The sequence below is a fragment of the Megalops cyprinoides genome, chromosome 8 (assembly GCF_013368585.1).
Source record: "Megalops cyprinoides isolate fMegCyp1 chromosome 8, fMegCyp1.pri, whole genome shotgun sequence".
Lineage (NCBI taxonomy): Eukaryota > Metazoa > Chordata > Actinopteri > Elopiformes > Megalopidae > Megalops > Megalops cyprinoides.
In genome coordinates this window covers 17,614,709-17,631,049 of record NC_050590.1, presented here as the reverse complement: position 1 = coordinate 17,631,049, position 16,341 = coordinate 17,614,709, and the positions used below count along the sequence as shown (strand labels likewise).

The following is a 16,341-nucleotide window of genomic DNA, read 5'->3' as shown; positions in this document are numbered from 1 at the left end:
TCTAACCCTCTGGGAGCAGTGATTTTCCTGGTGTCCCCAAGAGTCATGAAGTTGGTACATAATGTGGCTCAGCCTCAGTCTTCCCTTATGCTGCACGTCAATGCAAACATTCTTCATACTCATCAGCATGCTAGTGCGCTGTGGGCCTGGTCTTTGATCAGCACAGGCCCGGCATTATGAGGGTGCTTAGGGGTGCATTGCACCCCCAGACGGACCTCAGTGCACCACCAGTTTTCTCCTTATATCCCAATGTCTACATAGTATTTATGACTTTTTGTGCATCTCTATGGATTGCAATTGCACCCCTCTGTATTTCTCCTGGCGCCAAGCCTGGATCAACATCACATTCTAGTTTCACATGAGGGAACCTGTTGTGTGCCTTTGCACAAGAGCTATACTGACTGTAACCTAACTTATCCTCTTTTTGTGTTGTCTGCTAGTCTCTGTGCCTCTCCCTCCCCTTTTACCCTGCTGTCATCACCCTGGTCAGCAGCATCAGTCACACCAAGATTCTGACAAGGGGCACAGAGTGCAATACCCTGGTTAACCCAATCTCTTTGCTCCTCTCTGTCACAAGATTAAAACACCCAATGCTGCTAAGCTGTACCTGAGAGGTGACAAATGTATTTGACTTCTTTTCTTCAGAAATGATCAATACCATTTAAGTGCTCAGACCGCAAGCTAACCCTGTGGAGAGTCACTTTAGCTTTAGGTCTGAGGGAGAGATGCAGTGCCTGGCAGGGGTTCCCTGTCTGTCAAAGCCTTTCTTGGTGTCTCTTTCCCCAGTGCTGTGTGGGGGCTGCAGTTGCTCATAGGGGGTCATGATAGTAGGGCAAAGATACATAAGACACAGGTAATGCACAGAGTCTGAGCTTCAACATAATACCACACTAGCTGTGCAGCACAGGACAGGATAACAACTGCACTACATATTATAAAAGGAAGTAGAAAGAATAGCATAATATCAAAAGAACACAGTTACATATGAACAGACAGCATGGAACGATATACAGTGCTGAAAACTGTATGTCGTGCCACTGTTGAACAGGGTGTTCAGCACTGATATGTGCGATGTGGCACAGAGAACACAAAATCATATGCCAGCACACTGAGAAACACACTAATTTCACATACACGTCACTAGCGTTGATGAAGGTTTGCTTAACTAGTGTACATAGTCTGCCCTCTTGTGGCAGCGATGGAGAACGCAAACAGTATCTCACCTTCATCCAATTTAGTATTAAGAGGAATATTATTTCTAGAGATGTTACAAAGGTAATATCCCATTAAAACCTAATATTATATCTATAAATGATGTAAGGCAATTGCATACATAGGTCAAAACATGTGGAAAGGCTATTATGTTAAGGTGTGTAATTTTTAGAATGAATAAATCACCTGAACTGACACCCTAAAACATCTGATGTCATAGCAGATGTCATTACAATCAATGCATTCTGATAACAATAAAATATGTGTGGGGGGAAAAAAAACTCAGGACATGTCATACTTATAAATATTTCCTTTATTATGCCCTGGAGGAGAACATCTTTTTAGATAATGTCAGTATTTTGTGGCTAAAATGTGTTCCTATTAGAGAGTTTATAATTGGTATCAAACATTTAAATGTAATACTCCAAAAATGGATTAAATGACAACATTTGTAACAAGTTATAACACATTAGTGTTGAAGATCTGAATATATCTTAAACGCAGAGCTACAGCAGAGTCATTCACCTGCAACCAGGAAGAGGATAACCACAAACCGTTATGATCACAAAATCACAAATTAAATGCTCAAAAGGTTTTACATTTCGAGAAAGCTTGAAAGTAAACAGGCAAAATTGATACCAAAAGTGATATCATTTGAACTTATTTGTATACTATTACAAAACAAAAGTTGATCAGCTTTTCTAAAAAAAAAAAAAAAGTATAATGAACACAAATGCCAAACTGACAGAATAGTTCATTAAAGGCATAAATATGAAATGCAAAGGCTAGCTATGGAGGATAGCTAACACAAACTAAGGGTGGTATGACACAATATCATTCTGTGTGGTCAGTCTACTATCAACACAGCATCTTAATTATCTCTTTTCTATTGTACACTCTAATAAACGTTCAGATTACTTGACACCCTTTGCTGTAATGCAGAATTTTTGATAATTCACCCTGTGTTGTCTTTTAGAATTAGAATGTTTTTTCCTCTCTATAACTAAAAATGTCAACATATGAAATGATCTTACGTGGATCTGAAAACATAAATATTTAGTAAAGACAGCTTAGGAAAACAGGAAACATATATAGTGACATACAGTATACATTTTATGCTGTGGCAGTCATATAACTTCATCTTCTCAGCATTGTACAGATAAAACAGTCATTCCAGTGGGTAATAATCTAACACTACCCCATGTTTTACAAAATTAATCACTGCACCTCCCACCTCTATAACTTCACAAATGTTTACAGTTTTGTATGTCACCAGTTCAGTGCAATCTGATGCAAGCTAGCCATAGTAAGTAACGGAGAGCTATCCTTTCCACCTTTACCTTTGATTATTCCTAATAGCAGGCTAGTCTGATTGGCCATTTCAGATACATTTAATAAAGAGTTCCCCAGTACCATACTTATATAGAAAATGCTGTCCTAGAGGCTATTTCACTCTTATAGAAACCATTCCTTCATCAATTTTCATTCTTTACATAAACATGCATATTCATGTTTAATAGATAAAAGCCCATTAATGTGATAGCACCTGAAAGAGTGATATACATTTAAGACTGGGCTCTGAAAAACATCAGGTATAATTACTCCTAAAACTGACAAATTGAAAAAAATGGTTGAAAACCACCAGATGCAAGCTGGAACATTGAGTTATTCTGGGTTCACAGCTGTGCTGCAAAGTGGATGCACAGCCTATTTGGAGTATCATATTTGTCGTTCCCACAGTTTGTGTCCTTTGCAGCTAGCTTTCCATGCCAAGATATTTGCATCATGGTTATCAACTGTATTTCCACATGACTAGGCATGCTGACTTAGCTTTACAACTATTCTACAAATAGCACTATAAGTTAAAGCAGATGCTATTAAAAAGGTCATTACACATCCAAACTGCTTACTGAAAAAGTTCCCGTATGATGCCATCTTGATCAGCTTGGATTTAAAAGGTTTTGGTACTGACAGCTAAGAGATGATTTTAACTATCAGTAAGATTTTCCTTCACATTGAATCTCCTTCTAAAGACAAGCTTAATGTCATTAAAAACCTCCCCTGCTATTAGTAAGAAACCTTTTTGTCTTAAAATGACATAAGATCGGGATCGGTTATAAGAAGAAAGATAGTAACTTCAAGACAGAATTCATTTCCTAAATTGACCAGTGCTTTACCCTTTGCAGATAGCTGCATTAACAGATTACAGAATTCTGGGGATATTTTAGAATTAAGTTTTCTTCTTCAGTTCCTCAAAACGTCGTGACAAGTCATCAAAGTCGATGTCATCTGAAGGTGCAGTATTTCCACCAAAGGAAGAAGCAGGAAGTGTGTCAGGAACTGAGGGCAGCTCAGGAAGGGCAGTGTTGTCATAGATCTGGGAGGAGGGGCCAGGACCTGAGGAGACACCCATGTGTTTTAATGAGGTAGAGGACTATTGATCCTCATTGAAATGCCTGCATGTGTTTAATTCTACAGTAAAAAGGGTAGGAATCAGTCACACTACTCCTTCTTTACTCTTTAAAATCTGTTTAATTCTAACCACAAAGCATAGTATATCAAGACCTTTAACTTACCAGATTCCTGGGGAGGAACAGAAGGTTTGCGAGACAATTCATTGATCTAAAAAGACACAAATATATTACACATCTTGTAAAATGTTGACTGAATTTTCCAGATTTTACTCTCTACAAATTCAGTGATTAATGAAATGAAAGCACTGAAAGCATTGTGAAGCCGCTGCTATTGACTAACTCACAGGTCAATAACAGCAATTGAATACTGGGGTGTAAGTTCGTGTGTTAGCCACAGATTATTCCATAATCACTGCATTACTGAAAAGGTGACGATGCACAGCAAACATTAATAAGCATCAAGCAAAACTTACATAAGAAAGGAAACATATTTGGATAAAGCATAAAACTTGCTTTGCTACGCCTCAGATAGGAGGCTCAGGAAGGACAGTAGTCAGTTAGTATTACTCATGGTTCATGCCTGATCTTCCATTTGGGTTACTGTTTTGAAATAAAAAGCATCACAAGGTCACTCAGAAATGGTACCAAACTGCTCTTCCCTGAAAGGTGAATGGGCTGGCTGTCCATCTGTCTGGGGGGAGGGGGGCACATTCACTTACGGACTCATAGGTAGGGGGACTGCTGGGCAGTTGTGGTGGCTGCCCTCCTCTTATTGGAGGCTGGAAGTTGCTAAAGCCATCGTAGGTGCCCACAGGGCCAACGAAGGGCTCCTTGAGCAAAAATAAGTTAGACCCTCAGTCTCATAGTATTTGAAGTGGAAATATTTTCATATTATTTAAATAATCATTTCTAATTATTTCTTTAAAGTGTTGCAATTTATCACAATATGCATCACGTCAATGAGCCTGGGTGGAGAGTACATCCTTGAAAAATAAATAACAGTATTTACAATGGAAATTAGATATTGTGTTACACTGGAGCTGTGTTTTGCAACCCTGATCTTGGGTACATGCTGGTTTTCTTTTCAGCTGAGCTCTCAGATAATAAGGTTTGAATGTGCTTTTAATTGAACAGTCACTTAGATTTGACATCACTTCTCTAACACTGGCCATAAATACTTTGTTACAGATATAAGTGTAGTGAAGGGCGAGAGCAGTCACCCCACCCGCCCAAAGAGCCAGGCTCATTGGTATGGCAGTCAGAGCGCATACTCAACCGTAGTGACGTCACAATAAGCTGTTGGAAGAGTTCTTCTATTAGAAGGCATTTCTATTAAAAATTGTCATTTTTAAAGAATATTCCAGACAAGTATTCACCTTTGTTGGGAGTAATTATTTCATCAAAGGGACCAAGTGCAATCAAATTAACCATCAATTATGTTTAATTGAGACAGTGACCCCAGGACCAGGGTTCAGAAAAACTGCACTCAAGAAGAAAGGCATTCTTACTGATCCTTTGGGAGATGGGTAGTTAAAGGCAGTGGGCATGGGCATTGGCATCGACGTAGGTATGGCAGCAGGTGGTGCAGTGAACCCTCCACCACCCCCACCTCCACCCCCTGGCTTCTTACTGTCAATGTCCACATCTATAAGGTCAGCTTCCTCACCTGGGCAGACCTCAGGCTGTAGTAAGAACAGAAAGACACGCAGCGAAAGGCAATGCTTAGGATGTCCTTCCAGTGTAAAACACAGATTTCTTGCAAAGAGGAACAGAGGCAGTCTGTGGCCCTCACCCTGACCAAAGCATCTGGCTCATATGGCACATTGTAGTTCTTGGCAATCTCAATGAGGTAGCGCTCCACTAGGATCTTTGGAGGGGCCTCCACACTCAGCTTGTGCATCAGCTTCACAGAAATAGGAGAAGGTCAGTGAGATAAACTGTGCAGATAACACACAGATCGCTTTATGATAATCAATAATTCTCAAAGCCTACCCTGTCATTGACAGTTCCAATCTGGTTTGTCCTACACAACTTGCCATATTCCTTGCTGTATTTGGCACACAGCTGGTCAGACACCTATGTGAGGAACAGAAAGTCAGCCTCAGCCAAGAAACAGTACGCAACTTTGTGTTCGTAAACACTGTATCATCAACACTGAGATTGAACCAACTACAAATTTACTGCACTAGTTTTATGTATTCAATTTTTACAAGGTACTGTAAAAAAATATATATATACGGAGGTCATTTTTCTGTTGTTTTACGTGACTATTTTAGAACAACTTTGTACTCACAATCTTCAGTTCAGAGACTTCAGTCTGTAGGCGAGGAGCAGCCCAGATGAGAGTGGACACTGCTTCTTGCAGGCCAGGGTCAAGTTCCCTGTGCAGGAAATTGGAAATCAGTGCTAATAAAATAATACAGGTAAAGAATATGTTGACAATGCTTAATCCATCACTTTTTGTTGAAAAGTGACATTCTTATGAATTTTTATATTGGCAGCACCATTTCAAGTTTTTTTAACACTTATTTGGAATTGTTTTCTTAATTAATTACGTTTGAAACAATGTGTGTAATACCATTTGCGATCTCAGGATAACATGAGAGCTTAGGAATGAAACTTCTTTTTTAATGTATTAATGCTCTTGAGCAGTGAGCCAGCACAAAGAGCAAGGGAGGTATAAATGACAACTGAGTGCCTGGTAGGCTCTCTCACACACTCACTTCATGGACTGGATGAGGCCAAAACGAGCAAGCAGCAGGTCACAGTACAGCTCAAGAATCTCCATGGCCTCCACCAGGTAGTCCTCTCTGATGATATGTTCCACCCGGATCCGTGCTCTTTCATCCTTCCCCGACGACAAGTAATCTGCAATTTCCTTCCGTGCTTTCTGAGCGAGCTCGGCTTTAGAGAAATAGACAGCGTGCGATTAGAATGGCAGCGACTCAGTGCGCAGTAGTGATCGCAAATGTTAGATGTTCAATACCATGTCATTGAAAGTATTCATAGCACTTAACCGATTATTTTCAATAAGAATCCAAGATAGTTTCAAATAACTTTTTTTTAATACACTGGCACAGGGCATAAGTTAAGAAGAGGTAACAGATCGTATGTACAGGTAGCACAGATCCTCACTTTTCTTCTTCTCAAGGAGTTTAAGCCGGTTGATGACCAGCCGAAGATTAACTCGAAGTCGCTCTGCTTTGAATCCAACACCAAGCATAGTGGACTGTTCACTGTGGAGAGGATTCAACACTCATTCAGCGGGGGGTCGATCAGCTCTAACAGTTCACAGTTGGATGTACAATATGCCAGCAAAGGAAATGTAACATTTGTAATATCTGTTCTCTAGGCATACAGCTAAGTATATTTCCTCACTCAGTGTGACCTAAAACGAATGGGACATCATTTCAATAACCACTATAAAACCAGATAAAATACAGAGAGAACTACGTTTGCACTGCTCTACTGCTAGCCAAATGAAGAATAAGTTAGCTATCAAAACGGCTGAGACTTTCGACTCGTCAACCGCTCACGCTGGGTACTTATTACTGAGATAGCTAATGGTAGCTACGACTATTCGCTACCTAGTTGGAGTCTTGGTTATGTGTACTTAAACTGTACAGACTATCGGTTTTCCGTACTTGAAAGCAACAACCTTCAGCAAGCTAGCTATGTTTTATATCACACTCTGTTCTTAGGTAACGTTGTCTAATGTTGTTACTGCTCGGACTAACACGATTTATTTATGCTTTCAGTATTCAAGAGGATGTCAAACACAGATCACCGGAGCCTGGCAATCGTGCGAACATTTGGCTGTTTTATATTCTCTGGCTAATGTATTTCGTTCGCTTATAGCTAGCTAGTAATAGCTACCAGGAAGTAATTTTCCTAAACTCAATAATCACTGAAACATCTTCCAGCTAAGCTTGCTTCTTAGCAATCTATCAAGCCCAACTTATTTAAGGAACTAGTAAACAAATGACATTATATAGTAACCAACGAGTTGACCATCCTATTTCCTAGCAAGCTATCTTGGTATATAAAGAAAAATGCTGCTACATTACCTGTGTTTCGCTGTTGAAATTATTCTTTCTTCCGCAAATACTGCCCATACGGCCAACGCAAGCTTACGTTATGTCCTCATACGAGAATCAATTCTGCGCCAGACCTTGCCCAACCCACAATTGAGCTGCTCGCAAACAAAATCCAATACCAAACATGCCAAAGCCTGAGCGAGGGAAAAAGACCTGTACAGAAACAACTCCGACCACATCATCATCAGTTATCATGTTTGAACCTCCTGAATATTTTAGTATTTGAACTTTCTATGGAAAACGTAGCTGTGATCTGCTCTTTTGGTTTTGCATCATTGGGTGGTTGGCAGTATGATTTTTAGAAAGGGTTCATGTCAACGCTAAATATGGTGTCAGACATCTTTGCTGTTTTTTATCTCTGGCAAGACATGTCTATTTAGTGGCATGCTAGGACAACTCGATATTAATTTGAACCAGACACCAACGCAGAAAGTAGGAGTAATCCTGCGCAAAATTGATCCTCGTGAAGAGCGTGATATGAAATAAGAAGAAACGGTACTCCTCTAGGGCAGCCTGGAATTTCCCACACCGTGCAAATCATTCCGGTGAAAATAAATCGGGTCTTCCCATCTGAAGGGGGAGCTAAAGAAAGATATTTAATTACTTTAAATTTATTCCAGTAACAAAAGCGCTCTGGGCAGAAGTTACCCGTAAGTGCTGATCTAGAAGCAGTTTTCTGTTTAGTTTATAATGGTGAAAGACTGAACTGTGGTTGAGGAATCTGGTCCTAGATCAGCACTTACGGACAGCATCTGCTTTGAGCCCTAAATGTGAAGTCATACAGGAAGCCGAGTACGTCCCAGGCGACGTCATATTGCAGCGCCGCTGGCGTTTACCTGCTGAGTTGTGAAATGGGCAGGATTTATAAGATGTGATTCGATAAAAATATTATCCAGCTACCAAACACACAAACTGCACAAACCACTGGATACAGCTGCAAAATGCCATGGAGAGGTAAGTGAAAATAATCTCAATGCTAACAATACAGGTACCTAATTATGTAGCTACCCAAAGGAATCAAGTGATGATGGTCTGCGAAGCAAACCAGCGAGCTAGCAGCATCGCTAGCAAATTAACCATTCGTTCTTTCTCTGACGGGCCTCCCTGTTATTACGTTTCACAGCGTTGATGTGATCTGTCAGAAAACATTGCTTAGAATGATTCAAGCCAATAGGTTTAATCAGATAACAGAAACAATGGCTTGTGAAAGTCTAGCAAGGAGTCCCTGTCTGTAATCAGCGTTATCTGTATATCTAACTGCCAACTAGTCAACTTGGAATTTTTGATGTGACAAATGCGCGTTCTTTACTTCGAATATACGTCTGGTAATGACTCAGATTTTTCCAAGTAGCTAATCTAGCTAACTGGGTGTGACGGTCTCTACTCTGCCTGGGTTCGTTTAAAGAATGGCTGGTTCAGATGCAGGGAGAGAAAACCACAGTGTGTGACATATGTCTTTTATATTAAGCATTTTTATATTTTGGAAACCACATTGGTTTTATTCAGTGAAATCTTCGTGCGTATTACTCACGAAAATCAAGAGACATGGTTTTATTTGAGAATTTGTATAAGACGCAGATTTGTACAAGACGTAGATGCATATCAGTTGTGGTGTAGCATCAGTGGTTATCGGGAACCCTAGACTGCTGTCTTTGCTCTACTCTGGGCTAGTGCACGCGTGAAGGTATGTAGATTAACTTCATTGCTACATGATTCGCGGGCCGTTTAGCAAAATGGGGAAACTTTAAAAATCGGTATTGGTCGGTAATACTGTGGCAATAAAAAGGACGCTTTGTACGATTTTAGCCTCATCTTTGGGAGTTCTGGTTGAGGCTCTCTGATACAGTCCTCATAATTTACTGTGGTGAGACCACAAGACTCCCACTCAGTTATCCTGCTCCTCTGATTACTGCACATTTGTATTTCTGCTAATTCAGTTAGCCGAAGTGGAATCATGGCTACATCATGAGACAAGACAATGTAATTTGCTCAGGAAAAAGGGCCTGGAGGTTGGAATCATCTGAAAGCGATTAAGTTACTCTTCTCTGCGTACCACAGTCCACAGTCCTGTAACACAGAGTGCGCAGGTCATCCAATAGGTTTAGAGACATAACTGCCATAGTTAGATTGCTCTATCATGCAGACTGGGTAGGAACTTAAATAAGGTATAGTGTTATAGCCATATTTTGCTCCAACACACTCAGCAATTTTTTTGGTCTGGGTTAGGTTAAACTAAATAAATGTATAGTGTTCCAGCATATAGGTGTATGTGTTGTAATATGAACATTACAACAGGTTGCAACAGAGGACAACACTATGTTATAATGTTTCTCTGAATATTGAGTCATTTCTGCCTTTGCAATGTTTTTGTTGATGTTGTGTATGAACTCCAATCAGGTGGGAGTCACAGTGCCTGCCCCCCCCCCCCCCCCCCCCCACACACACACACACACACACACACACACCCCTCTCTCTCCAGGTGAAGCAGGTCCATTCAGCAGGTGGTTCTTTGAGCTAGGTCTGGTAACTATCCTACTGACAGACTTTGCTCCCTGCCCATTGCAGTGAGACAGCCTGCCCCCTGCCATCTAGGACCACCATGAAGCCTACCCATGAGCGCAATCAGGAGTGCCTGCCACCCAAGAAGCGGGATCTGCCAGTCAGCAGCAGCAGTAGTGGTGCAGGGGGTGGCGGAGGTGCAGGTGCAGGAGGAAGTGGAGGAGATAAAGGGACCTCCAGCCATGGCTCAGGCTCCACAGGTGGTGAAATCCAGGGAGGAGGGAATGCGTCTGGGGAGTGGATGCGGATTCAGCCTGGGCTGCAGTACAGTGTGGAAAATACTGATGGCGTTGGTTTACCAGTTGACCAGTATAGCATGCTCTATAAAGTAGCCCTCCCCTCCATCACCTATTCACCTACCAGCCTTCACCCAGTGTTGAGCCACATCTCTCCAGCTTACACTGTCCCCTCCCCACTCTTTCCCTACTCCCCTCTAGGATATGCCCAGATCCCCCACTCCTCTCTGCAGTTTGTCAGTTCACCATATGCAGTCCCTTATGCCGTCCCCCCAGGCTTTGTTCCCAGTTCACTGATTCCTCCTCAGTCAGCAGTGCCACAGCCCCACCACGTCTCGCACCTGATTCCCTATCCATCAGTCCTTCAGGAGGGCGTTGTCTCTTCTCCCTCTCAGCCTTCGACCTCAGCTCATACCTTCACCAAAGTTGCCACAGCAGGCAGTGTCCCACTGGTCCTGTCCCCAGAACAGGCAGCACAGCAGCACGTGGGCATTGTGGGAGGGCTGCCTGCCAGTGAGGTGAGCCCCAGGGGAGTGCCAGTGTTCTACCACCTGGGGTCCAGGGAGGCCCCTGCAGCATTGTCATACAGAGACTCTCATAATGCCCAGCAGGAGCAAGATAAGGAGGTGAATGGAGAGGAGGAACAACAGGGAGAGAGGGAGCTGCTGCAGGACTCTGACTACTCTTCTAGGGGCACACGGCCACCACATGTGGTACCCAACTCCACCACGGGAGACCACCTGCAGGATAGATCCCCTGCAGCCCAAAGACATGAGGAGAGGGGTTCGCCAGCACACCGCAGCACACCAGACACAGACCTGGAGGTAAGCAGCATTGTGTCTGCAGTGAATCTTAAACTGCTACATGCTCAGTTTCTGAAAGGAATCATTGTCCTCATAGTTTAGCATCCAGTAGTTTCATATCTTTGACTCAATATTCAATAATTAGTGGAATTTTTTTATAAAGGAATAACGGAATATGAGATGGGAGTTAATGTTGTGTGAATCCCTGTTGTGTGTGCATTATGGGAGCCATATGTTACAGAATGAGTGCCTTATAATATATATCATTTGAGATGCTGAGACACTTGCTAAGACAGCAGTTTTTCTGTACCAGGACTGAAGTGTTTAGGTAGATAGTAATGTTTTAGGAATTATGGGTGAGTAGTCCAGTGGAATTTGCAGTTTTTATTGCTTCCTAAAATGACAGATGTGGCTGTAGAATATTGTTGAAAGTAGTTTGAAGGACTTCCTTTTGCTTTGCCCATGTAGTGGCACAGCTGAAGTTGCTCCATTTCCCTGTACCATTTCACTTCCTTCCTTATTAACTATGCTGTGTGTGTTGATTTGGCAATCCAGACTTACACTGACAGTGCTGGAAAGAAGCAGAGATTGCTGTCTGACTTGTCGCACCCAGAGCTGAGCGGAAACCAGACTGTGGTCAAGGGGACCAGGGGATTGTCAGCTAGCAGAGCTCTTTTGTTCCTGTTAGTTTTGTCTTCTCACTGAATAAGGAGAAACATTTTAACATTTATGCATTCTAATTTAATTTCCATGAATCCCAGCCTTTGCTAGAATTTTAATGATGACCTAATTGAAAGAAATTTGAAAATTTAAACTATTAGCTACTTTACTTATTTTTTTATAAAAACTGCATGTTGATACATACTGATCCTGTAAGATTCATTGGATTCATAATGCAGTTCTTTACTTCTTTTTAAAATTACTAACATGTATAATTTATTTATAATATAAAGCCAATCAGAAAATCACTACTACACTATCTAGATCTAGTTCTTCTAAATTCATGTCTGGACATCAACCAAGATGGTCATTAAAATTTTGTTGCCCAAGCAGTGTAACACCTGTAAATGGTTTTGAGGTTCTCTGCTTCTTCACAAAAATATTTAGGCAGGGGACTGTTGGATATGATAGTCTATACACCAGTTAAATTTGTGCAATAACCTTTTCCAAAAAGTTGGAAAGGGGACATTAAATCGTAAATGTTATAGTCTTTATATAAGGCTGCAGTGAAACTTCTAAGCGTGTTAACTTAATAAAAATAATACATTTTAAGTGTTCAGTACTAAGAAAGAAATATGATAAACTCCACTAGGAACGTTTTTGTTGGTTAATTTCATTTCATTATGAGCAGAAGAGCCACATTTATAAACCACAGTTTTAACATTGTTGTAGTAGGCTACCAAAGTCCTATGAGATGTCTGAGCTACAATGTACTGTTGCAAAGTAGTCTTTGCGCTTTATCACTTTGACCTACCATAGGCTGCAGATTTTAAGTTCTAAACTCTAGTGAGAATATGAAAACTGGTTCATAAACAGTGGTGGTATTATTTTTTGATTAATCACTTGGGACATAAGTACATATGTAACATAAGTACAGCATCATGTAGAAGTTATTGGGTGGGTGTATAACTTTTTTTTTTTTCCTCAGCACGTAGGCCACTGACACAAACCATAAAATTGCCATCTTTGATGTTTTAGCAAGCAAAATGGAATGAATTATAAGTTGGCTATGAATCATTTGGCCATTATTTTGTGTCAAAACCATTTGTAAAATTGGAATTTTTTCAAATATTAAAGAAAAATTACAGGTGGCTAACTTGTGCTCTGTCTGCATTTATCCTCCAGGTTCAGCAAGTGGTTGGGCATCTAACCTCTGTCCAGGGTCAGACTGGGAGTCACAAAGAGGCATGTGTTGGCCCCCTGAACTTGTCTCAGAGTTCCCAGCGAAGTTGGGTGACCTCATCAGCAGCTAGTGGGGAGGACGTGTCGGGACATGACCAGACTGTGTACGATGATGCGCTCACTGCTGAGACTGCTGTCCCCAGAGCAACATCCCATCAGCAGCAGCAGCTAGGGCAGCCAGTGCACCATGCTGTGATATTAGCTAATGGGCAGCCAGTCCTCATCCCCATGGACTACAGTCAGCAACAGCATTACACAGGCCAATCCAATGATGTGGTCACTGCAGCAATAGCCACGACAGTGACATTGTCAACAGCTTCTGATCCCCCAGCAAAAACGTGCCTCCCAGAAAGGGCTGCAGTGGACCTGGCTGCTCAGGAGCAGCAGTCACAGCTCACCCCTGTCCCAGGCATGGTCACAACCCCAGCACCTCCCTCCATTGCTTCAAACCCCTCGCATTTCATGAAGGGAGCCATCATCCAGCTTGCCACAGGGGAACTGAAACGGGTAGAAGATTTACAGACCCAGGACTTTGTAAAAAGTGCTGAGGTGAGTGGGGGTCTGAAGATTGACTCCAGCATGGTGGTGGAAGTCCATGAGAGCCAACAGAGGCCAGGACTTGTGGCTCTTCATTTCACTGTCGGGGAACAGCAGAGCAAGGTGACCATAGATGTGCCACCCGAACATCCTTTTTTTTGTTTTTGGACAAGGCTGGTCCTCTTGCAGCCCTGATAGAACAGCCCAGCTCTATGGGCTGCCTTGCCACCTCTTGCAGGTGGGTGATGTCTGTGTGTCAATTACATTACAACAACAGCAGCAGAACCAACAGCAGCAGCAGCAACCTGTACCATCCAGAACGCCCACCAAAACCAGCACTGCCACTAGTGTGCCCTCCCAGCCTGTTGGGCCACCAGGGCCGCAGTATCTGAGGTCACAACCCCACTGTAGAGTGGAAAGGACACATCAGGAGAGGGAGCAGGTGGTGGAGGAGGAGGAGCCTATGCAGGTAAGGGGCAGAAACCTTGGGGACACATTCTCCAAGCCGGACAGGACTTCAGCAGAGCGCACAAGGACCCTGAGCGGTCACTATTTGCACACAGAGGGTACCCCCTGCTCAGGGGAAGGAGTGAGGGGAGTGTCTTCATTGATAAGTGCTACTCAGAGACACTGGTCAGTCCCTGGCTTACAAAGACATGGGACTAAGGATGAGGAGGTGGTCTCTGTCATCTCCTCCAGCTCCTCACGCCCTTTCTTCATCCCTCAAGAGGTCAAGGTGTCCATCGAGGGGCGCTCTAATGCAGGAAAGTAGCAGTTGCAGCAACACAGGAAGACTGAATGCATTAAATGAACATAAAATGACAGGCTAAGGCAGTAGCTTTGACATTTTGCACACCCACACAGATTACAGGCCCTCTGTATTAATAATGTGGTTTGAGATCAAGGCCTGCAGAAGCCTGTCAGTCCAGGGCAGGCTGGTCTTATTTGGACAGGTTCAGTTTCCATGCAGTGCTATCACCACATGATATAACCAGCAATGGTGTGCTCTCTATGTGTGGTGTCCATTTTGGCAATGCCTTGTTAAGGAGAACGCTGGGCCAAATGACTGTTCAGATCTCAGTTGTAGGTCTTTGCTTGACCACTTTTTGGATGGTTGAAGAGTGGATATAATGTTTACCAAAGCAAAATGATTCATCCAGCTGGTGGGATCCAATCATGTCAGATTTTTTTGCTTTTTTATCTGTTTTCTTTGACCAAAATCACATGTATAAACTCACGACTGCAAAGAATGCTATGAAAGAAAAGTCAGTCAGACACTGCATCTGGTGTAGTGATCAAATCACTACACCTCTTTATGTGCTGGATTAAATATGAAGGAATTCCTGGTGACATAATTCTTGGTGACAGAAGGCTTTCAGTATATAATGGTTTCTTCACAAAAATCTTTTAACCAGTCAATCTGCAGACTAACCCCCCTCCACCTCTCCACTGATTATATTCTGTATGTTTGTGCAACAGCCTTCTGTGTTGACAAAATCTTTTTGTGTTCTGTGAGAGCCTTGTTACCCTATACAAAGTAACTGCTGTATGTACACAAAGTTCACAAAGCGCCCATGCAATGTAAATGGAAACAGAACCTCCAATACCTCATTGTCCCTTGAAAGGAACATTCCTCAGTTTGACTCTTGACTGTTAATTGTATTTGTGTCCATGTCTTGGACTCAGAATTAGGCCTCCACTAATGTCATTCCTCTTCAAACCAAGCTTATGAATCAAGTAAGATGTGGGTGTTGGCAACACCTGCTGCCTATGTTAAAATATTAAAGACACAAAGCCTGTCTTTGGGGGAATTCATTCCTTCAAAGATCCAAGTACTCTTTGGAAACCCATCGACTGCAATGTTTTAATCGTTTTGTGGTCAGAACTTGTGAGGAGAAGAACACCAGTGATAAATTGTTGTACACTCAAATATAATTATCAAAGGAATAGTTATCCTTGCTATCCTTGGCTGGGCAAGATTTACTAAGCTTTAGTTTAAGTTTTTAGTATTATTTATACATGGACAGCAGCTACCTGTTGTCCTCACTCTACTGTTCAGTTGTTTTAAAGGTTGTGTAAGGTTTTTGTAATCAAAATATGCAGCTGACATTTTTCCTTTGAAGAGCTGGACTTCACTTGCAGGGGGTTTCCCTGGTTAAAGGGTAAAGGCAAACTGGCCCCTCTGATGGCATCCCAGAGATCTGTACTCCAAAATGAATTTCCCCCCAGATTAAGAGTAATCATTGTATACTCTTTTTTTTTCCTCATTCGATTTATTTTATAGAGAACAATATAAGGATGTTTTCTGTCTGCGTCAGTGATCTGTCAGTGGAGTCTTATGCTGCACATACTGAACGTTACAGTTGGCTCACACTGAATTTTTGCTACAATGTTTACAAAGAGAAATGCTGCATTTCCTTCATTTTCACTGACATTTTATTCCTGAAGACTTTAAACAGGCTAAATTAAAAAGAAGTGCAATTAATTGGTATAAAAATCGCATTCCTGCACATTTCTATTAATATTAGTATAAGTCTGAGTTCACATTCCTCTTTATTCTGAAGGCTTTACCTGTGCTTTG

At 41.9% G+C, this 16,341-nt stretch overlaps 2 protein-coding genes across 5 annotated transcripts; one reads left to right on the top strand and one right to left on the bottom strand.

The window, feature by feature from the left end:
• Positions 1-1,979: 1,979 nt before the first annotated feature.
• LOC118782457 (IST1 homolog) lies at positions 1,980-8,212 on the bottom strand. 4 transcript variants are annotated; one of them, XM_036535825.1, is made up of 10 exons: positions 7,694-8,210; positions 6,762-6,862; positions 6,350-6,530; positions 5,920-6,007; positions 5,619-5,702; positions 5,419-5,529; positions 5,135-5,308; positions 4,346-4,456; positions 3,789-3,834; positions 1,980-3,609 (listed from the first exon to the last, which is right to left on the bottom strand). In XM_036535825.1, the coding sequence occupies exons 2-10, from the start codon at positions 6,847-6,849 to the stop codon at positions 3,443-3,445; spliced, it is 1,050 nt and encodes a 349-aa protein (XP_036391718.1). In that variant the 5' UTR covers positions 6,850-6,862; positions 7,694-8,210; the 3' UTR covers positions 1,980-3,442. The 4 variants fall into 4 exon arrangements, with proteins under 4 accessions (XP_036391718.1, XP_036391719.1, XP_036391721.1 ...); XM_036535826.1 differs by having other exon boundaries at positions 3,789-3,795; XM_036535828.1 differs by lacking the exon at positions 4,346-4,456 and having other exon boundaries at positions 3,789-3,795; positions 7,694-8,212.
• Positions 8,213-8,548: 336 nt separating this feature from the next.
• atxn1l (ataxin 1-like) lies at positions 8,549-16,215 on the top strand. The gene is given in 4 exon segments (XM_036535785.1): positions 8,549-8,677; positions 10,289-11,342; positions 13,167-13,913; positions 13,915-16,215. Coding segments are annotated over 4 exon segments (2,427 nt in total). The 5' UTR covers positions 8,549-8,669; the 3' UTR covers positions 14,533-16,215.
• The last annotated feature ends 126 nt before the right edge of the window (positions 16,216-16,341 follow it).